The 23,807-nt window shown below is 42.0% G+C and overlaps 1 protein-coding gene across 1 annotated transcript; it reads right to left on the reverse strand.

Moving 5' to 3' along the window:
• Positions 1-4,964: 4,964 nt before the first annotated feature.
• Positions 4,965-22,200, reverse strand: slc1a4 (solute carrier family 1 member 4; the record flags this gene model as incomplete). The annotated part of the gene is made up of 8 exons (XM_079230121.1): positions 4,965-5,202; positions 5,627-5,761; positions 5,852-6,046; positions 6,946-7,179; positions 7,348-7,514; positions 9,535-9,600; positions 11,192-11,234; positions 21,695-22,200. The coding sequence occupies 8 exons, from the start codon at positions 22,198-22,200 to the stop codon at positions 4,965-4,967; spliced, it is 1,584 nt and encodes a 527-aa protein (XP_079086247.1).
• Positions 22,201-23,807: the final 1,607 nt, after the last annotated feature.

Below are 23,807 nucleotides of genomic sequence, written 5' to 3' on the forward strand. Positions count from 1 at the left end.
TTTTCCCACCCTTGTGATAAGCCTTTAAGTATTGCTTAGAGCGGTGCAGCAGACAGCAGGTTTAGTGGCATTGAGAGTGACATCAACGCTGGACCGTTCACGGCTGTACAGAACACACACACACCCTTTCTGGACTTTGTCCTCGCAAATCCAGTTCAAAACTCCGGGCAAAAAATGACGCATTTTAGAAAAGCTTGAATTTAAGATGAAGCCGTATACAGTCTTGTAGCTCTGATGCAATTATATGTTAAAAATAAAAATAACAATGTCTCACCAAGGTTGTTTGAGTTGCAGGTGTCAGCTGAAACTCAGAATTAAATTGACATGGAAGGTAATTGGATCAGTAAAACCGCTAAATGGACCAGATTTCCTTCAAGCCATGTGACTGATACTGGCGTTCAGACAGCGGTTTGTCACCCAAAAAGCAATCTGTTGTTCAGTAACCAGAGTAACATCCGCCACCATGGACGGAGTACTGAACGGGCCTACTGGGCCCAACGGGTTTGAAGTTTTAAACAACCACAAAGAAACACAAAACTACCACAGACATTGGAAATGACCAAAAATAAGACACACAATAACCAAAACGAGACACATGAGACCGAAAAGAGACAATCCACAACCAAAAACAGATGTTAAACACCTATAAAGAGACAGAATACGACCATTAAGAGACACAAAAGGACCAAAGAGAGGTGTAAAAGAGACAGAATACGACCGACACAAAATGACCAAAAAGAGACACATGATAACCAAAAGAGTCAGTATACAATCAAAACAGGTGTTAAACACCTATAAAGAGACAGAATACGACCATTATGGGACAAACAAATGACAAAAGCGAGACACAAAGTCATCAAAAAGACGTGTAAAATGACGACGAAGAGACAGAATACGACCATTAAGAGACACAAAATGACCAGAGACTCAAAGTAATCAAAAAGAGGTGTAAAATGACGACGAAGAGACAGAATACGACCACAGAGAAGACACAAACGGACCAAAAAAAGTGAAATTACAACCACAAAGAGGCAGAAACGACTACAAAGAGATGCAAAACAGCCAAAAAGTTGTCTTTGAATATGCGGCTCTTGGGCTTATGTAGGAGGGGCCTCTACATTCCTGTGCCCAGGGGCCCATTGTCTCATAATTGGCCCGTGTCCACCGCTGCAGTGGAACAGTTAATGATTGTTCGTACAGAAATGTAAAAACTACAGTTTACAGATGGATGTCGTGACACCAAGGGTCTGGCCATTTTCTGGTACCAAGCCAGAGCGGTACAGCTTAAGTTTAGATGCTGCAGTAATGCACTCTAGAACTTTCTGCAGAAACATTCAGACATGTTTTGGTAATCTCTGTGTTTACGCATCACGAATGTCACTGCAGTCTTTCAGCTATTACCACAGTAAGAGAGGAGGAGCTGTCATTGTCTGCACACGAGTTACCAGCTGTATGGAAATGTGCAGTTCTAGTTATTTTTCTTTCAGCTGCACTCAATCAGACACCCCCCGAAAAACATTACAACCCTCATGATGAAGAGCACAAAGACGAGAAGCCTTTTGGTTTGGGTTGCATGAAAAACATTACTGTATCACTTTTAATGTTGACAGACAGCAGGACCAGCAGCAGAGAGACCGCTGGTAACAGGGTTACACATTGACATGGCACATCGAGGCAGCAGCTACTCCTGAAGACAACAACACTGAAACACAACAGCAATTAAATGACATTGCTGACAGCAGGTTATCAGAAATACTGGTGAAAGTCATCGTAATAAAACATTGATACTGAGAAAGTGTTAAAAGGAGAAAGTACAAACAATTACAATAAATTAATATCAAATATATACGTATTTATAACGTACATGTACCTCATTCTGTGTCATCACATGTGATTGTAGCAGATATACTCAACAAAATCTAGTCACACAGCTTTAGGTTAGCAGAGCACTTGTTAGCTTAGAAAAGTAATGTGCAATCTAAAATGAGAAGAAATTCTAGTTTCCTTCCTCTTGATGTCAACGTACACAACATGAAACAAAACTAAAGCAGCACCAGGCTCACGTTCACACACAGGATGATGTTCCTTCACCTAAAATACAGTAGAATATCACAGGAGCAGCCACACCACCAGTTGTTCCCCATGAATGTTGGATCAAATAAATAGGAAATATTACAACAGATTTCAAAACTGTCTTTCAGACGGACACAGAAATGTCACCCTCAGTTTGCTCCTTTCCCACTCACGCCCTTCACCAGTAGAGGGCAGCAGAGGCTCATTCTCAGTCAAGTCCTGCATCCTAAAGGGAGCCTTGTTTTGCTTGAATCATCAGAAATGTGGTAGTTTCTCCAGTGTTTATCTCTGGAAATCTACATTTGAACAACGAGCCATGATAATGACAATGTCCAACGTTCCCTTTTGAGTGACAGTATCAACCACAGTTAATCATGTAAGTCATCAGTAAAACAATTAAAATATACTTCCAGGATTTTATGATGATGCAAGCCTCTGAAACAATCAATGGGTGGATTCGCAGAATAATAATGTACAGTGCGATGTGAACTCATTGTGCATTTTGGGTCCAGTTTTTGCCTAGCTTTGATTTTTTTTTTGTGAATTCCTTGTAGATTTTCTGGGATTTCTTAATCTTGAACTACTGACAACCATAAATTGAATATCAGTTTTTTTTAAAGGGAGACTGGAGTGTTTTCATGACGAACAAACTACTTGCAAACTAGCGTTCGATCGATTGTAATTATGTCACGTGACAACGTCTTCAAGGGCCTGTCTAGAAGGCATGCCACAAGTTACGAAAACGTGCAAAAACTTTTGCGTTGCCCAACAACTTGTCCTAACCGTAACCATTGGAGATCTATGCCTAACCTTAGCATTCTCCGATATTGAGGGTTGAATTCTTGAACAGCATTCCGTGAGCTCATCAAGGGCCGTGTCCAGAAGGTAACCCACAAGTTGCAGAAACACAAAAACTCTCGCAAAACATCCATCATTAACCTTAAACATTTGAGGTCACGTACCTCTTACCATTCAAGGTCAATAACCATTCAAGGTCAATAACCATTCAAGGTAAATAACCACAACCATTCAAGGTAAATACCTAACCACAATCGAAACTGGTTGGTTTCCTTCTATAAACAACCCTCATCAAGATGCCTTCACATAGCTCTCCACCATTGTGGAGGTCTTTAGCTTTTGGACACCAATAGCGGGTTGCATTTACGTAGCTTGTTGTTTGCTATTTCAACAGGACTGGACATATTTAGTTCTGTCCTATTTTTGACTGCAGCAGATATTTTCAACATGAACTAATCTTTTCATACTATCTGTTTAGTTTGTTACAATCGCTAGCTAACTCGAGTATCAGGTAAACGAACCACAAATTAGCAACTTAGCTCAGCAAACATTAGCTAAGAAATGAGAGCAACAATCATAGTTAGCTGATGTTAACATTTGCTTTAGCTGGCAAATAAAGTCCAAAACAAACAACTAGCCACTTTTTAGACTCCCTGTTAACGTATTTCTCAAAACAAATTAGCAAAAAAGCTACAAGCCACTTTTATAAATAAATCGCAACATTAATGTATTGTTAGAGCGTATTTTGTAACAAATTAAGGAAGCTGCCAACACAAACAAATGTGCAGAGTTTACTCACCCAATTCAAAAACTGCTGATGGATTTTGAAACGTTTGATAGCTAGCTGAGACGACTGGGTGGTCAGTGTGGAGCCATTAATAGTAGCCAACACGGACTCAACCAGAAATTTGTAAAGCAACCATGAACTGCTTTCATTCCAAAATTAGAGGAGCGTGCTTAAACATTTTGATATCAGCTGGGAAACAAAGTTTTCCTTTTCATTTTCAATAGTAAGTCTATAAGAGAGAGAACCAGGGTTATCCAATCGACCCAACATTCTGTTTACTCGAGGGTTATCAGGATTAGTCGGGGGAAATAACACAAATCATGCATATAAAGACATCAATTCAAATGGTCCAATGTTCAAAATGTTCTACACTCTAACTGGACCAGTGTGTCACTAGATAAACAGGTGGCAAGAGAACAAATTCTTAACCCGTCATTTAAGAGGGTTAATGTTTGACATTGGCTGCTGACGGTCAGCAAATAAAGGCCTGGGCACGTCTAGTAAACAACTCTCTGAACAACAATTTTTAAACCTGGGACCAAACTGTCCCCTTTTTCATTCTGATTTAACTTCAAATCTTTGCTCTTTTCGTCCAGCAAATAATGTAAAGCCAATGAGCTGAACAAATAAAATGCAAATACATTCCACCGGCTGGGTTGAGGTTGGACATGCCTCCCGAATCGTGTAATTATGTTGTGCCAGAAGCTTATCCGCATTTGGTGAGGTGTTAGTGTTCTACAGTGAATGTTGGTCGTTGTATTTGCTGTCTGAAGATAAAAACAAAGAAATGCGCATGACGATGCTCTATGTACAAACGTATGGCTCTGAGAATCTCACACAGCACACCAGACAAACGCAACTACAACATTTATGGGAATGTTTGAGGATATTTTACACATAATGTGTCTCCATCACGGTTTATCACAAAATGCCTTAATCCAAATTAAAAAAAATGTTGACCTCAAGTAAAAAATTAAAAGCTAAAGATTTTTAGCTAAATTGAGGAATTTTCCGAATTAATAATTCACAAATTCTTTCTATCCTAGTCTGCGTGAAGTCTCTTGGATGGAAACCCAGTTAATAAGATCAATTGACCAAATTTCGAAAGCACAACAGCAGCAGGTACGCTGCCTATGCTCTAGAGGCAGACTGTTACTAAATGGCACCTCCCTCACAAGTGAAACCATCAGTGGCCTTGTTTTTTAAAAGGACAGGGTCAGAACGGTGTCCCGTCAGCAGCAACGTCAGAAGTACCGAAAGGTCAAAAAGGTCAGGGGGCAAGAAAAACTCAAAAGTCTCGCTGAGTTCACAGGACAGACTCAATGGCTTCCGGCATGGCTTTTTTTGTTTGGTGCGTGACGAGCGGCGAGGTCTCCTCCTCCGCCTGGACGTCGGCCACCGCCTCCACCCGGACCTCCGCCAGCTCCCCGTCCTGCTGCTGCTGCTGCTGCTGCTGCTTCTTCATCTCCTGCTGGTTGATGTGGTGGAGGATTCCGGCCCCCAGAGCGTCGCCCTCCACATTCACCACCGTGGTGGTGCGATCCCTGCACACAAAGTGGACCAAGAGCAAACATCTTGAGGAAACAGCCACTACCACGAATCCTTTTTCTTTGTTTTAAGCTGCTTCTATTTGTGTTTGAACTCTTGTTTGGAGTTACAGGTACAGTATTTCCTCATGAAGAAAACCGAAAGGCAAAACAAACTGCTTATCGGCCCCCACCAGCGACTACATGGAATCAAACTGCACACGGCTGCTTATCTTTAGAACCCAGATGTGTTTGTCCCACAACACAAGAAAATAGCCAGACTTTGATGTAAAGTGTTTTTGACTTGTTCCTTCAATCAGCAGGCTCCGTTTCCCCCTGTTGGCGTAACAGTTGAGAACCCCGGTCTCGTTTCCCCTACTGTAATGTTGGCAACTTGTGTGCAGGCGTGTGTCTTCAGTGGGGTTCACTTGACTTTACTCACACAATCCAGTCAACGGCCAGCATGAGGGACAGGTCGTTGGTCGGCAGGCCGATGGCCTCCAGGATGATGGCGATGGTGATGATGCCGCCGGCCGGGATGCCTGCTGCTCCCACACTCGAGGCTGTGGCTGTGACCCTATGAATAATGAAGGAATAATCGTATGAATTACATAGTACATAGTTGCTGGGAAATGTCCGAACAGCCCTGTGTGTGTGGTCTTCTCACAGGATGGTGAAGATCTGCCCGGCGTTCAGTTCGACATTGTTGAGCTGAGCGATGAAGACGGCGGCGACGCACTGGAATATGGCCGCCCCGTCCATGTTGACGGTGGCTCCGATGGGGAGGATGAAGCGGCTGATGCGCTTGTCCACACCGTTGTTCTCTTCCACGCATTTTATCATAGAGGGCAGAGTTGCTGAGCTGGTGGGCAAATGGAGAGAGATTGAGCATCATCTTTACCAGCCATTCAGGTGAAACTAATACCAATGATAGTTGCATTTAATGAACAGATATTTCTGTTGAGGATTGTGAGTGTGGCCATTCAACATTTTTTTGTGACGCTCCCTTTGTGAAGGACTCTTTAAGAGGCTGCATGACGCTGCCTCTGTTGTATCATCCTGGGGAGACCTGCTAGTCGAGTGGTTGGGCCTCAAATTCTCATAAAATCATAAAAAAGTACATTATTTGATCCTGTGCTGCTAAAGTATTTACTTTAATCAAATCATTTAATGTAGTGCAGAGTTTAAAGCCCCAATAGTGGCCTCCTGAAGCTAAATTGTTCAATGCACCACACAATATCAATAACGTCGGAACAAACAGACTATTTTTAGAGCCTTAGCTGTTTTTGGGGCTAAAAACTTAAAAGTATTTCTTGACTGTGGTGCTACATGAAAGGTAAATGTGGGGTCACTAAACTCTTTAGGGTTCATCCTCTGAGGAGCACAAATGTGTCCCATGAATTTTATGAAAATCGGCCTATTGTCTTCTTGCAAATTTGACGGTTTGCATGAAACACAAGGACAAGTGTATGCCCTTTGCAAAGCATGAATATCCTCAGTTCATTGTGTAGAAATTCCTCCGAATGTAGAGCTAGCTGGAGGAAAGAGCAGGGTCTCCAAGGAAACGCTGAAAAGGGTAAACCTTTTACATTACTGTTTTTCATTACTGTGGGCCTTACCATAAATGTGCAATGCTGCCACTCCTAATCTAACTGAGAAGCACCCCTCTGACAACTGTTTTTTGTAATTAAACACGCATACCTGACATTTATTTCTATCACTGAAGGGTTCATCTGGGTAGCCGGTGACGTGACAGCGTACCTGGAGCAGGTGGCGAAGGCCGTGGTGAAGGGCGTGATGAGGCCCGACAGGAAACTGTAGGGGTTCTTGCGTGTGAAGCCAAAGTAGATGAGGGGCAGGACGATGCCCCCCTGGATGACGTGGCCCAGGATTGAAGCAAAGATGTATTTCCCCAGACTGGTGACCAGAAGAACCACATCTACCATCTCCACAATCTTACTGCCCACCAGGAACATGATGCCAAAAGGGATGTACCTGAGAGACACGAGAGGTGAGCATCAACAGGGAAGGAAAGCGGTTGGAATGTGGGATGTTAACTGTAACAGTGCCGGCTTCATCCTGAGTATTCTCCATCAGATGCAGTCCAAACTCTACCACTCTCGATACCACTCAATTATCCCACACGCATTCAACTCTACTCACCACATGATCCAGGACACCAGCACCATGGTGGCCTCGTTGAAAGCGTTGAAGAACCGGATGAGTTCTTCCCCCTCGTCGCCCAGCTTCCTCAGCGCCACGCCGAACACCATGGCAAATAACACCAGACCTAGGATGTTCATGCCATCTGTTTCGGTACCAATAGGCACCTAAAAAAACACAAACACAGCAAGGTCAGACTGTAGGAGACGGTGAAGGTTCAAATAAACGTGGAAAAACAGACAAAACGTGAGCGGCCCACCATGCAGAAAGTTCAACTGTTAAATTTGGTTTGGTAAGATGATGTATTACTTTTCACATGGGCATCATTTCATTGAAGATATCGCTAAACACTGAGAGCAACCGTCTTAAAAAACTGTCTACTTAGCAGCAAACAACAACAACACAAAAACCATCCTTGGCCTTTCAAAATGAATTAAAACAAGACTAAGAGTTAAAAGAATGCTAACATCGCAGTTAGCTGTACTTAAGAACAGTGCGTCTTTCAGCTAAATGCTCACGGTAGCATGCTAACAATGACAACGCTGTCATGCTAGCGTTTAGCAGATTCAGCAGCCTGTTTAGCAGCGTGTTAGCACTTGTTAGCTTGTTATTAACATTGGAAGTGCAGCTGACGCCGATATCATTAGTCTTGCAGGTCAAAAAGCAAAGTATTGGATGAATCAAAAATGTAACTGATGATGGCGCTATGGGGAAATGTAAGAAGATCACCCAAGAGTAATCCTGTAGGGAACATCAATTTCTGCATCAAATTTCAAGGCAATCAGTGGTCAGTACTTTCACCAAAGCCATCACATTGTCCAGGAACCATGAATGTCTTTGACACATTTTGTGCCAATCCATCCAATAGATAGACATCTTACTCCAAGTCAGGGGATAATTAAAGTCCTTGGGATTAACCCTATGGGGACCATGACTGTTTGTACAAGGTTTTGTTGCAATGAAAATATTTTGGTCTGGACCACGGTGGTGGAGCAACACATACTGTAAGCTTGTAAGCATTTGTAGCCTTTCAGTATGGAGGTGGAGGCCTGTTGATATACCCTGCAGTAGTTTATACAGCACCTCTCGCTACCCAGTATGCATGTGTAGGTACGTAAGTCTGGGGGCAGTTGAAGGATTCAGTGAACTGGATGATGGATAACAAATAAGGACAGGAACAAATCCTGAGCTCAATCCCCTTTCATTGTTCTGAGCGCTCCCACAGCTCCACCAGCTTCATCCCCTGGGAGGGGGTCCAGCATGGCCCACGACAGACAAATACCGTGGGCCGATGCCAAGATCAGATCCCCCAACTGTTCCCTCATACTGGGCCAGTGGGGAAAGTCATAGCCACTGGGGGGAAGTAGTGGGATTTAGAGGATTTTAAAATCTATGTTCATAATTTAGCAAATTAGAAGTGCAACACTTTTGATTGACAAGGCAGATTTGAGATTGGAGGGGTGGAATAAGAAGATCTGCAATGGGAGATGCAATGATGGGGGGACGCAGGCTTAAAGAAAAACAAGACCAGCGCAAACCCAGCAGTTTTTTCAGGGTCCAATCGAAACAGTTCATTCAACACCTCGCACTCCGAGGCAGCCTATAGGGTGAGGCTATGTAACACTCATCTATGATCCAACATCCAACGCATCTAAAAGGCCCATGTGGCCATCTGGAAATCTGCAACCAGGCCGTGTTTGTACCCTGTTTAGAACGGCCCATTATCTTCAACACAGGCCCAATGGATATCTGGCCGGTCAAGCTGACCTTGCTGCTGGTCAACATTTTTGACTGACCAAACAGAAACATTTTTGTCATGCAGTTGTTTAAAAGTTGTACCAGCCAAGACATATAAATAAAGCAGACTTCTACAGGTGAACCGCAGACCAGTGTCCATCGCAAAGTCAGTGATTTAAAATGTTTAGGTGTCATTTCAACACATTGAAATAAGATATGCAGAACAGTAAAGACAAATGTGAAGTGTTTTAGAAAGATAAGCCCTTGCATTCTCCTTAAGGCAGCCCAACTGCGCATGCATGAGATGATATTGTCAAATTTAACCTATTAGTGTGCAGACGTTACAGCCTGAGTGGCACGGGGCAATACTACTGTGTGTGTGTGTGTGTGTGTGTGTGTGTGTGTGTGTTGTGTGTGTGACTGTATGCATGGATTGCTTCCAGTTCATACCTTTTGATAAAGTGCTGTCCCATTGGTGTCGTTCCCTACCGCAACCATCTTGTAGTCAGTGGCATACTGCAACACAAGGGGAAGGAAAGAGTATGGTTCATTTTGTTGGCCGGTATTCAGTCACGCTTTTTTGTCTCGTACATTGTCGCGTTGACGGCAAGACTCGTCCACGCTGTTTATCAGTGAGACCGAGACGCGGTGGAAGATGCATTTTGAACAGAGTGAAACTGGCTGTTTTCCCCCTGCTTCCAGTCTTTGGGCTAAGCTAAGCTAAGCTAAGCTAAAATAAGCGATTCCAGCTCCAACTTCGTACTTAACCCACAGACATGGTTCTCATCTCACTTTCTGAAATGAATGGAGTAAATGTTTTCCCACAAAATGTCAAACAACTATATCAATTTCAGTCATAAGCACTTCAATTCTGTCAAATGAAAACCTCAAGTGATGGATAAAATTTAGTTTTCGATGGTTGAGAAGTTGTGGTGTTTACAACAAACCCCTTAAATACCGTTTGCATAGATGTGCATCGGGGATTTCCCCCAATTTTGCTAAGCTTGGTTTCATCGGCCGACAATGGTGGAAAGAAATCCCACTACTTTACAACAACGTCTGTAGGTGGCGCTCATGAGGAATGCAGCGTGTGCATGGAGTTGATGTACAGGTCCAGACCGGCTTTCATTAGAAACAACCAGGACTGCAATAATGCCCCCACTCTCTCTGCATTTCTTTAAAAAGCCCCCTGGGATAAAGGTGTCTGCCATGTTGACAGATCTGACTTTAAATGAGGCTGTAGATTCATGAAACATACTAAGGCATTCAGAATCATACGTCACCTGACTATCGTCATAAAAGTAAAAAGACAGCCTTCCCTGCAGGCAAAATCGTACAGTTCATTTGTTTAAATGTCTGTTTAAGCATCTAGCTGCTTGTCATGTTGTGTTAATCTCCCCTCTCCTCTGCTTTCTTGGTTTAATCCACAGTTGGACCCATTCCACGGGGGGCTCTGCCACAGTGCAGGCTGGCTGGTGGGGGTGAATATTGAACTCTGCGACCCGGCTGCACTTTGAAACTCCATTTCCTCTCCCTGAGAGAAGCCACCAGCTTGTTTGTGAGTTTATAATCTCCTGGCCTGGTTTGAGGCGAGTTTGAGGCGATCGGTCCGGATGAGTGAGTGTGTGAGTACGTGTCTGTGTGCGTACGCTTCTTCACGCGTGTGCGGAGCCGTCGTGTGTCAATGCATCCCCAAATATTGAACTTTCCTGGTTCTTATTTTAGCCTTAACAGCCGTGATCATGATTCTAGGAAGCGGAGCGGACCGCGTTCAAGAGCAGCGAGCCGAGGAGGGGTTGCTAGGCTAGCTGGAATGGAATGGTTTCGCCATGGTAACGGCTGGTTAGGGGCAAGGAAAAGAAGCGTTTTAGTGAGCCGGGGAGAGCAGCGGTCTCTATTCTGAGCGTCGCCTCATTAAAAGGCCCCAGAAGGCTCTCAACCCCCGATTTACTGCCGCTGTAAATGAACGTGGAGCGGCATACGCATGGTGAAATAAATTCTGATGAAGAGTGCACACAAGACAGAAGAAAAAAAGACTCAATTATTTAGTGGAGAAATACAAATGTGGACAATGTAGTGTGTGAGGAAGTGGGGTGCTGGCACTCACAGAACTGAAAGCAGCAGACACCAAGTTCGATGGGAATAAATTCCTGTGAAAGAAAGAGAAAGATTTGTTAGCTCCATACAAAAATGCGTTTGATATTCATAATTGACAAAAAACACGTTGGTAATATTTAAACCAGTGGTTTGTTAAAAAATGAAAAGTCTTCCAGAACCTTGATCGATGAATGATAAATTGTTCACAGGATTGGTTTGTCATTACACACTCTGGCTACAGTCCACTGCTCCCCGACAGAGAGGTTGTTGCTGTCTGGTTCATCTTTTTCAAAACAAATCAGGTCTGGACTAGAATTACATATCTCTGGCGGTTTCACTGTATTCATTTACAGTTCAGTTTTCCTTTATTTGATCGTCAAACTGAGATATTTCCGCTTCAAGAGACGTTCATAAAAATGAAAGATGATGCTTAGTTCAGTTATTGTGTTCTTCCCACCCTTTTCTCCTAGAAATGACCTTTCCATACGACACAAATGTGTATTGAACAACATTTTGAACGCAAAGTATTTTGTTGTGGATTACACTTACACATTTTCTTCCTGGTTAGAGCAATAAAGAACATGCACATTATTTCAAGAATGACTGAAATCCTTGCCATCAGGCCAGTTTGTAGCATTTGAACTGGAAAGCATCCAGTTAACTGGTCAAACTCAATTGAAAAGCATGAGTTGCTGCTGCTTTCTGCACAAATGGATTTCTAACGAGTCGCCAGAAGTCCATGTTGGGAAAAGATCAAGGTGGTGGAGAGGTAAAAAAATAAAAGGATTTCACCTCGACGCTAAAGTTTGTGTCCGATGTGAATCAAGTCCTTTTTTTGGCTAAACATAACCAAGTAGTTTTTGTTGCGTTTTTGTTTTGTTTTGTTTCATCTTCGTAGTCACTTTAAGCCAAACTATGATGATTTTTACTGAACCTAGCCAAGTGTTGCCTAAAGTACTTTAGTAGTGTTTTATTTATTGGTTTCATGTCAATTTACAATGTTAACTACGTCTTTCAAACTGTGACTGTAATCCAGCAGGGAAACAAGTATCCCTCGAAACTTAAATGACAGTGCAGCTACTCTGTGCTTTGTTTACAGAGGTAACCCTGTTGGCACTGTTTGCACTGTGAACCCTGTAGGTGCTGTTTGCACTGTGAACCCTGTAGGCGCTGTTTGCACTGTGAACTGTTTTACTCAAATTGAAAAAAAAATTACTCTCGAAAATATAACATTTGGTCCCAGTCTAAATAGAGTAAAATCTACTCTTAACTCAGAGTTAATAATTCAGAGTAATTTTTACTCTCTTCAGTGTTTATATTTAACTCTACATGATGATAATTTACTCTATGTAGTATAAAATTAAAACAACTCTACTGCCATTTCACTCTATTCAGAGTATAATTAAACTCTATACAGAATTGGATTCAACTCTATATACTTAAATGATTATTAAAACCCGAGACAACTTACTCTGGAAGGCTATATTTAAAACGCAACAAGTTAAATCAGATATCAGTACACTTTATTTAGAAAAGAAATACACAAGTGTACAATATATCAACAGATATTTCACAGAATACATAAAAAAAAAATATGGTAACACTTTATAATAAGTACACACTATTCAGCATTAACACTGAATTCATCATTTATAAAGCATTATTCCAACATGAACACTCATTAGAATGCAATTCATAAACCATCAATTCTTGATTAATATGCTTGGGTTTTCATACTTTATAAATGATGTATTCCCCATTTGTAAATGAAGTATTAAGGACTTATAGATGATTAATAAAATATTTAAAGTATTAGTAAATGATAAAAGCTGCAATTCATGATTAATTCAGGTAAATATTAGTTAAGTATGTTCTGTGCAACCCTGTCTCCTAAAAATTACATTCCCCCAGAACTAAAACGCATTCTCAATTACGTTTGACTAAAAACGTATTTCCGCCCTGATTACGTTTGTGTTTGATGTATTATAAAAACGTGTATAATAAATGTGTGTTTGTGTTATTGTTTTTGTGGGCCTGTCTGAAGACCGCTTGTGTGGTCGGTAACGGCCCCGTCGCACCGGGGTCCAGTCTTCTCTGAGTCGGGTTGTTTGGGAATGCAGCCCAAAGTGGGTGGTATACTCCATCTAGTGCAGTAAACCACTGCAGTCAACTCAGCAGACACTAGCATCTCCGTTGTCAAAATTTAAACGAGACATTCAAACGGAACACGGATTTCAAAACATTTCTGACAACATCCAAACGGATGTTGTCAGAAATGTCCATAACAGTCAGTATTTTGAAAACCGGATGTTGCGTCACGTGGATCTCTCCGTGTTCTGTTTGAATGTCTCGTTTAAATTTTGACAACGGAGATGCTAGTGTCTGCTGAGTTGACTGCAGTGGTTTACTGCACTATATGGAGTTTATCACCCACTTTGGGCTGCATTCCCAAACAACCCGACTCAGAGAAGACCGGACCCGGCACGACGGGGGCTGTTACCGGCCAGGACCTGGTGCCACGGCGGCCGTTACCGGCACCATCGGGCAAGCGGTCTTCAGACTGGACCCCGGTGCGACGGGGCCGTTACCGGCCTCACACCGTCTGGAAAGCAGTCTACAGACAGGCCCACAAAAACAATAACACAAACACACATTGATAATCAATGTATTTATAATACATCAAACACAAACGGAATCAGGGCGGAAATACGTTTTTAGTCAAACGTAATTGAGAATGCGTTTTAGTTCTGGGGGAACGTCTTTTTTAGGAGACAGGGTTGCACAGAACATACTTAACTAATATTTAACTACCTGAATGAATCATGAATTGCAGCTTTTATCATTTACTCATACTTTACAAATGTTATTAATCATCTATAAGTCCTTAATACTTCATTTACAAATGGGAATCCATTATTTATAAAGTATGAAAACCCAAGCGTATTAATCAAGAATTGATTGTTTATGAATTGCATACTAATGAGTGTTCATGTTGGAATAATGCTTTATAAATGATGAATTCAGTGTTTGTTCATGCTTTACTAATGCTAAATAGCGTGTACTTATTATAAAGTGCAACCGTAAATATAATTGGACCTCTGCAAAATGACTCCTGAATACATCATAGGAAACAGTATGGCACAATAAACAAACTTGCGTCATCAGACTTGTATGACATTTGCATATCAAATGCTTTGCAACAGATCTTTTGTACACACAACTTTGTATGCATTGAAATGCTCATCAAGGCACACCGTTTGCAGGGCAAATGTGACCAACAATAACCTCTCATCTTTGAGAACAACATGGTGGATTTTATGAAAAACTGGCATCTCACAATGAACTTTCAAACAAACAACAAAACCTGGCCAATACATATTTCCATGGTGTTTGGCCCATCTAACGTTTAAAACCTTGGTGTCAATTGCAACCTGAATAGTCTCAGCTATCTCAAAGCCCCAGTCTAGCACATTTAAAGCTACCATTTTTCCTGGATCAATTATCACTCCGTTGGGATCAAATTTCTGCCACATGTATGCTATTTGATTTTGATGTTTTTTTGCCAATGTTTTAGTGACATTTTTGAAGCTTTTCAATTGTTTCTTAAAGAAATTATGCTTTCCTTCATAGCGCATGCACCAGCTATGTAAAATTGGTCCAATTTTCCGAATACATGTAGGGTAATGCACCATAAAATTATGTTTTGGTAGCAGCCTTTTGTTTGGAAACAAATGCTTGAACAACCTATGGTGTTCTGCGATTAGGTGTTTCAAAAAAATTGTTATACCCTTTGATAACTTTGGTGAAAATACAATATTTACAATTTGAAGCAAAAGCAGTAGCAAATACCAGTGTTGATCATTTGGGCCAACTAAGTCTCCAAAGATAAGAGGTAGATTGCGAAGTAGACACTAGGATTGGATGGAATTCAAGCCCAAGTTATTAGAGTTATCTCCTAACTTGACTGCAGGAGGTTTGTTGTTTTGCTCCATACAACCATAGTTAAAACTCTTGATTATCCTGTCTAATTCTTCTGATGTTGTGTACTATCAATCAAGTGTAGCAATAGCAGCTTCATTTCATATTGTGCCACAAAATCAGATTGGACCTGTCCCAGCCCTTAGGGGTTGGGACAGGTCTCCAGCTTTAGAGTCTGGAAGAAACTTCTGCTATCAGGAGAGGGGTGCCTGGCAATTCTGTGCAGGAGTAGACAAGAGAGAAGAGGTGTTCCCTCACGAGCTCTAAAAACTTAACCCTTTCTCTTAGTTACTTGTGACTTTTAAACTTTTTGATTGAATTTAATTTTTTATATGTAAGATAAACTTTGAATAAAAACTCGGCCTTACCATTTGTAAGGGACTGAAACCAAACCAAAGGTTCTGGTTCTTAAAACAATTTAAACCCTCTTTCCCTGTCCATCCACCGTGAGATACAGAGGTGACGACTGAATCTACCAAAGAGACTTAAGGTAAGTATCTTTGGGTGAAGACTTTTGCAGTGTTTGTCATAATGATGAGATGGTGTCAAAATAGGTATAGACGATATACGTACTCGCTTGATAAGGGTTGAGAGAAGTTACAGCCTACCGCAGGGGACCTAGAGCGCAAGCTGTAAAACACCCTCGACAAAACCTATAACTTAATTTGAAAATAACACAAAAACCTAGCAATTTAGCACGGGGTGAGATAAAAGAGCGAAGGCGTTATGCCAATATCGGACGAGGATTATCATTTCCTCCGGGATCACTAGGATAATTAGCCGACGGAGTGCCACCGAGTTAGGTGCGAGGTCTTGCCTTTCCTACTCTCCCCCCTACCCTCCTCTTCCCCTGGCAAGACCACCGTTCACGCTACAAAGCTAAGAGTCAATACATTTTTTTATTCCAAAATAATTCTCCCTTCCATAAATATGACCCTTTCCACATACCAATTTCCACATCAGTTGTGCATTGAGCATTTTGAAGCAGGTCTTGAAGGTCGGCTGTCTGTGTGAGGCCACGGCTTTGTTCCAGGACTTTCTGCTTGTAGATAGTAGGCCACCTCTCCAGGAACCTTGTAGCAGCATCACCAAACATCAGACCAAAATCCTGGTCAATCTGATAGAATCGGTCAAAACAGAACAGTAAATTATATGGTGTAGCGCCATGGCAGATCTTACAGTCCTACAGTCCATAACAAATGTACTTCTGATGATCTCTGTACTTCACTCGTACAGCCTGCATCCTTCATGACAAAAACAATGAAATTACTTTCATTATCAGACAACAATTTGGTATTTTTTACAGTTACAACTCTAATTAAATATACAGAACTAGTCTGCTAACATTAGTAAAACCATAGTAAACTAACATTAGAAAGACATGATGCATGGACTAATATTATGTCTCCACAGGGGTAAACTATTTAATTGTAAAATTAAGGGACATTTCAAGCACATCTTTAATACACTGTACCAACAGGTCAAAATTACCAATAAACAGAAAAGCATCAGTTATGCTAAAAAATATAAACTTAAAAAGTATAATAAAAAGGCCTACTTGTATAATTGAAGGAATGTTAAAAATCTGTTCCGACCTGGATATATACTCATTTCATGAACAGTAGTATCAACTGCCGCAGTAACCACTAATGTCAAAGCCATGTTGACTACATATTCATTGCAATACAGGACACAGCCGCCAGTTATCTTCTAGCCATGCTCTATTCAGAGTGAAATACACGTTCGCGCCAACACACTGCATCTAACAGAGCTCCCATCCGAGTAAAATACATCTTCCGTTTACTGTAAAACATGTTCCAGCCACTAACCGCAGCAAAAGATGGTCCCTCCACAGTCCTCACACAGAATCAAACCCAAGTGCACCTGCTCAGTGAAGTCTGCTGGCTACTGATGATAGCTGATACTGCTAACGCTAGCTATACTCACTGCTAGCGCTCACTGTAGCTCTCACGGGCTAGCACTGCTAGCTAGCTGTTATATTGAGACTTTAATTCAGGCGTGTCGACAATCCCATCTGCCCTTATTAATGTCCATAAAGTACCAAAAGCTGTGCAAATTCATGTTAATTTGCTGGAAGCTAACGTTTGACTTTGACTAGCTTATGTGAAAAAGTTAGAAGCTAATGTTAGCATCTGGCAACACCACCAATCAGAAGATATAGGTTCATATCTGACAATGCAAATAGTGAGGAAGTTTAGCAGCAATGTTGCTAAAAAATTTACCTGACACACATGAAATTAACCAAAAATACCTTACCTGACAGGTTATTACTGTTTCTTCCTTCAGTGCTCTTCTGTCCCATAGACCGTCAGCTCCTTCAAACGTAGCGAGAGGGAGGTGTCATGGCGGCAGAAAGGGAATTTAAGGAACCTTGGTGGGCGTGGTCACCCTGTTTTACTCCAATAGATTTTATTCTGAGTATTTGATTCAACTCTACTGGCTACGGGTAGTAATTACACTCCAAAATGATGAAATATTACTCCTTTAGAGGAAAATAATAGTAACTCCGGAAAAATCACACGTTTTTCCTGTGTAGGCACTGTTTGCACTGTTAACCCTGTAGGCGCTGTTTGCACTGTTAACCTTGTAGGCGCTGTTTGCACCGTTAGCTGCGGCTCAGACTTGATCGTGTTCAGAGCTGTGAAGAGGTTGTAGATATAATCTGAGTTTTGAAGTGCAGCACCTTTAATGCTCACCATGTTAGCATGTTAGTTTAACGTGTCAGCGTGCTAACATTTACTAATTTGTACTATTGTTGTCAAGGCATTTGACTTAAAACCCCAAATGTCTTGAGGAAATGTCAGGAGATCACTGAAGTCAGTTTGCCTAATCCTTCGTGGAGCATGGAAAGTCTGTATAACATTTCACAGCAATCCAAGTTGGGACCTTTCAGCAGTTAGCCTTTATAAATCCATTGTGAAACCTTTTTCCTTGACAGTCTTTCTGTAAAGGCGTCGAGCTGAGTTTATTTTCACTCAATATAAACTAAACATACAGGGATTACTGGAAGCCTGAAGGCCTTTTCCATGTATTAGTGTGTTTGTTGTAACTGTATCCACTGTGGCCACACTGTATTGTGCAAAGAAATACAGACTTAGCTCTCATCTATTCCCATGGCCAGAATACAGCCAAGCAATTCAGTCCATCACCCCATGACCCCCGTCCACTCTGCCTTCAGCCCAGGGGCCAAATGCTGCTCTAGCTGTTAACTATGTCAGCCACACTGACCACATGGGCTACCTGCCATGTGGTCATGATACCGCCACTTTGTCATTTATTCTCTTCTTAATGCTGCTAAAAAAAATGTTTGCTTGGATGAATTTGTGCACCCATACAAGGTGTCATACTCTTCTTCTTTCTGCGAAGGCGATTAGGTTTCCCGCTGTCACATGAGCGAGTCGAGGAACTGGATTAACTCTGGGAAACCAGAGCTGAGAGCTGGCATGCTTTTCCCAACGGGAGCCCCACTGCCTCCTCTCTGTGGGCTGCTTTTTAAAAGCGGTTACATAACAACTTGATTTCCTAATTAATTGAAGCCAAACATTATTCATGATCCTTTTAATTAAAGGCAGCGGAAGAGGGTTATCCAGCTAATGTGGGCAGGAGTGATTCTGACTTTCTGGTGGCTCTATACATACAGTCAAACACTTATTGCAACCGTTTAGGAGTTTTCTCCAATAGCTGGACATAAGTTTCAAAATGTAGATGCATTCTCCAGTGCTGTGTTTGCGTTAAAATATGTTAGTTAAGTAATTTTAATCCTTGTTACGTAACTAAAGTAACCGGCACTAGTTAAGTACAAAAGTTACAAAAAGTGAGGTAAAATAAGTCACTGCTGACTTTTGGTTTCGTGCTGGACACAGACAGCGATCTCCTGGGTGAAAGTCCTGTGTGTGTTTTAAATTACAGTGGATGAGAACAGCTTGGGTTCATTAGTCCAATGATGAAAATATGTATGCTGTTTGCTTCAAACATGTTCTCCATCACTGGACGTGTGTCTGGTATAAGTGTGGGTCTTTTATTGGAGAGCTTGTGTGCAGTGGGTACCGTTGGTGTATTTTTGTGTTTGGTTCAGATTAGTTCAATTTGAGATTAGTTGTTTGAGATGATGAAGAGCTGTGGGAAGATTTTTTTTCAAAGAACAGAGTAAAGTTTAGTTTTTTTCTCCAGTTCAAATATAAGCTCTATGTGAGAATCTAAGACCTGATTTTTCAAGAAATGAGAGTGTGTTGACAGAGGAATCATACAACCCTGACAGGGAAAAGGAGCTGATAAAGACAATATTTGGACTTGAGCATCGTGTCCAGAAAGCTTCATCACCCGAGGCCCCGCCGAGGTTTAACACTTCCATGTCCTGACGGGTATTTCTAACCTATGTGGATTAAAATGATCTTGCAGACCCCAAACTATCAGCCCAAATTCATCAGCATTAAGCATAATGGTCTAATCCTTCCTGGAATGTCTTGAGCAACTGGTCACCACAACAAATATAAACTCTACAACACTGGGAAATAAAGTCAGCCAGTCCACCTGCTGTTGTGATAAGGGCGGAATGCTGACTGCAGCAAACGGTGTTTCAGTTTGTACTGCGTGCTGCTATCCCTCCACCTCTTCTCCCTTTCTCAAAATACACTCCGCTCTTCAACAGCTGCCAGCTTTCCCTCACACAGTGGGAACTTTTTAACAGGACTCCTCCTGGACAGGGTTCCTGCAGTAGCTGGAAGTTTCTGGACAGAAACTCGGTTGTCCACCTTTGCCCTGCTCCTTGAAAAAGGCTAAAAACTGAGGGGAATAAAAGAAGAAAATCCTTATATTATGGTGGCCACTCAATCTTGATCTTGAGTCCACCGCCCTCTTTTCCTTTTGCATTCAAGAGGCAAAGCCAGAAGGAAAGCCTGACTAAGTGTCACTTCAGCATTGCTTGAAGCTGCATGCTGGACTCAGTTGTGATCTGATGTGAGGTCCCGGGACAGGCATGGCGTGTGTGTACAAATTTGTATTTGTGATTTTGGGCTACACAAAATAAACTGAATTGAACTGTTTACTTGAGTAAAAGTAGGACAAGTACCTCAAATTGTGTTATTTAGTTACTTTCCGGCGCTTACTGATCTGCATGAGAAAACCAAAAATCATAATATCTTTGGCCAATACCTCGATAACGCAATACTCTAGCGGGGACTGTTGGAGATTTTCACTAAATATGTACACAGTGAGGTTTTTGATCAATATTCCTCACTAATGTGGGCATAATAACTAAGTTAGTAAAATATACAAAATGACATCACTTAACTGTATTACAGCTTTTAAAACCAGGAATAGACAACACTTATGCCATATTACGGTATCCAAAACTTCTAGTCTCAAATCACGATATCGACCAAATATGGACATATTGCCCATCTCTGGTTCAGAGGGTCATGAACGTTGGAGAGGAGTTCATGATGAAATCATATATCGAGATATTGTGATACACAACAACTCATATTTCTCAAAAAAAGGGATTCTTTTGCATCAAGTTCTCAATTAGATTAGAAACCACTTTTCATTTGTGGAGCATTTAATTCAACAGTATACAAAACTATGTGGTTATTTCATATGTATTTATCGATTGAATCACCAGAAATCGCGCTACATTGTGATTCAAGCTGCAGCGATTAATCAATTAAAGGACCAGCGTTCAGGATTTAGTGACATCTAGTGGTGAGGTTGCAGATTGCAACTAACTGAATACCTCTCCGCTCCACGCTCGCTTTCCAGGAACTACGGTGGCCTTTAGGTTACGTAAAAAACAGCAAAAGGCTCTAGAGCTAGTGTGTGTCTGTTCTGCGCTACTGACCAAACGTGGTGTGATGCAACAGACTCTACGAAGAGGTCATACGGGCTCGCTCTTAGATCACGAAAACATGACGATTTGTAGTTTCATGGGATTCTAAACCAATGAATATTATATTAAATAATGACAATAATTCCACATAAATCCTATACGCTGTTCCTTTAATCTATTAAATGAATCGGCGACTATTTTGATAAATCGATAAATCGTTTTTGGGGTATTTTTTGGGGACAAAAGAAGTCAACATTTTCAGATTTCTGCCTTATTTAATTAATATTTCCTGGTTTCATTACTCCTCTATGACAGCCAACTGATGGACTTTGTGACTTTTGAGGACGTCGTCTTATTCATTTGTTTTATTATATTATAGGCCGAAAAACTAATTGATCAATTGAGAAAAAATTTATAGTATAATGACAATTTCAAAAGAAAAATCGTGCTATTCGTGATATTGTTATCGGGAGATCGACTTACAGACATCTGGACCGAAGATTTGAGCAATTCGAGGAGGTTTTACACAACACATACGTGGTCACTTAATATTAATTATTTGTTTCGACTGACTGAGTGCAGATCTCGAGACTCTGACCTCTTCTGGCCCCCCAAAATAAGAAATCCTGCAATACCCCCCCAGACCGGCTTCTTGCCCCTCAGGGTCTCTACATGTTGCATCATGTATACCTGGCCAGATCCAAAAAGGAGTCGGCGGTGTCCTTGTCCTTGCTGACGCTCTCCAGTCCCAGGCTCAGGGACCCCGCGCCCACGCCGGGCTTGATGATGAAGGCCAGCGACACCCCGATGCCCGAGGCGATCAGCGTGGTCACCAGGAAGTAGGCGACGGCGATGCCCCCCAGCTTCCCCAGGGAGCGCGTGTCCAGGCTGGCGGCGCCGGACACGAGGCTGCAGACGACCAGGGGCAGGATGATCATCTTTAGCATCCGCAGGAGCATCTCGCCGGGGAAGGCGAAGTAGGTCATCTGCGCCCTGGTCAGGTCCATGCCGCGGACCAGCATGCCGAGCCCGACGCCCACCAGCACCCCGGACACCGTCATGATCACCAGCAGGTTCTTCCTGAGGAACTCCGTCAGCTTCCCCGCGCAGCTCCTCCGCGCGCTGCGCTCTACGACCCGGTCGGTGGACGCCGAGCTGGGCACGGCGTGCCCGTTGATCTCGCTCTTTTTCTCCATCTTTCTTTTTTGTGTGTGTGTAGATTGAATTTTCTCTTCAGAATTAGCGCCGGGTCCGAGTCAGATTCACACACACACGCACACACACACACACACGCACACACACACAGGTCGGGCGCACGCTCTCCGCTGAGTGAAGGCTGGTGCCGGCGTGAGAGGCTGAGCGCGGAGTGGGGAGCCAATGGGGAGCGAGCAAAGACAAGGCAGCCTGCGGAACATGCGCACAAAAGCCGGCTCTTTTATGCTGAGAGCAAATGATGCAAGAGTCGGGGAGATTGCCAGGGTCTCTGCCACGCTGTAATAAAGGATTTGAACAATAAGTCAGGGTAACTTCTTTCTGTCAATTACTTCAACTTATCATGATGAGTTATACAATTACAGCTTAATTGTATACGTTGTTGGTACTCCAACTCATGTTTTTAAGTCAGTTCAACAAATTGTAAATTTCAAGAAGTCAAATGAACTGAATACTGTGAGTTATAATTATGGTTATGTCCAACAGTCAAAAACGAGTGCCAATCACTGCAGTGCCTCAAACGGCCAGTTGAGGATTCAAAAGTGATTCAATTTCCATGTTAAACCCCCATGTTAAATTGTCAAATTCTATGCAGAAATAGAAATGCATACAGCTTGTTACTAAACAAACTGTTAGTCTCTTTAGCTAATTTGCACCTTCATGAACTGTACAGGGGTACCCTCCTGAATACATGTGATCATTTAAACATAAGGAGGAGGAAGGCTTCAGAAACATTTTACCTTCCTCTGCATTTTCTCTGTCCTTTATACAATTTAAGAAATAAAGAAATTAGGAAATAAAACAATCTATGATATGCTATGTCAGTTATCACAATGCATAAGAGTAGTAGGGATTTCTTCACCCCTGTTTATTCCTGGAATATCCTGCAGCTATATCCTGCACCATTTCTTTCAATTATTGTGAAAGCTGTATCTGTTTTCATGTCATTTCAGCGCTGGTGTATAGCAGTCATCTGATCACTAAACATACGTCTGCAAGGAAGGGAACTACATCCCACGATAAGCTGCTATCTGAGAGTGAGTGAAGCCTTCAAAGCTCATAAAAAAAATAAAAAAATGATTCACCCAGTTTCATTCACTGATGTGTGCACTTTCCCAGCAGATGAGATGAGGTTTGGCCCTCGCTGTCAGGGCCTGGAGGAGAGGGATGGGCTGTCAGCACCATGGCCAGCGCTCTGCGCCTCCTAGAGGCCTCTCGCTATCTTTCACCTTTCACCTTTTTTTTAAGGAAAAAGTGATGTTTTCACTTTCGAAAGTAGAGATTAAAAAATGAATTAAAAAAGACTCTCCTCTTCTCTGAGGCATAAGGACCGATATATACTGTACATAGCACACGTTGGAATTTAGATGTGTCCACATGAGCTCGTGTGAATCCTGGTCGCGCCTCTAGTATTTACCACGAGATGGCGCTGTCATAAAGCCAGTGGACTGCGTTCTTCACTCTGCAGACAAAGGTCAGGTGTAAGAGAGAGAACACTAATGGACTTCCGGCTCTGCTGGAAAGATTTATAATCTAGCTATTTCCTGTCTGTCTTTTTTATTTTGTAATTTACTCTTATTCATTATTATTA

Source organism: Taurulus bubalis (assembly GCF_910589615.1).
Source record: "Taurulus bubalis genome assembly, chromosome: 14".
NCBI lineage: Eukaryota > Metazoa > Chordata > Actinopteri > Perciformes > Cottidae > Taurulus > Taurulus bubalis.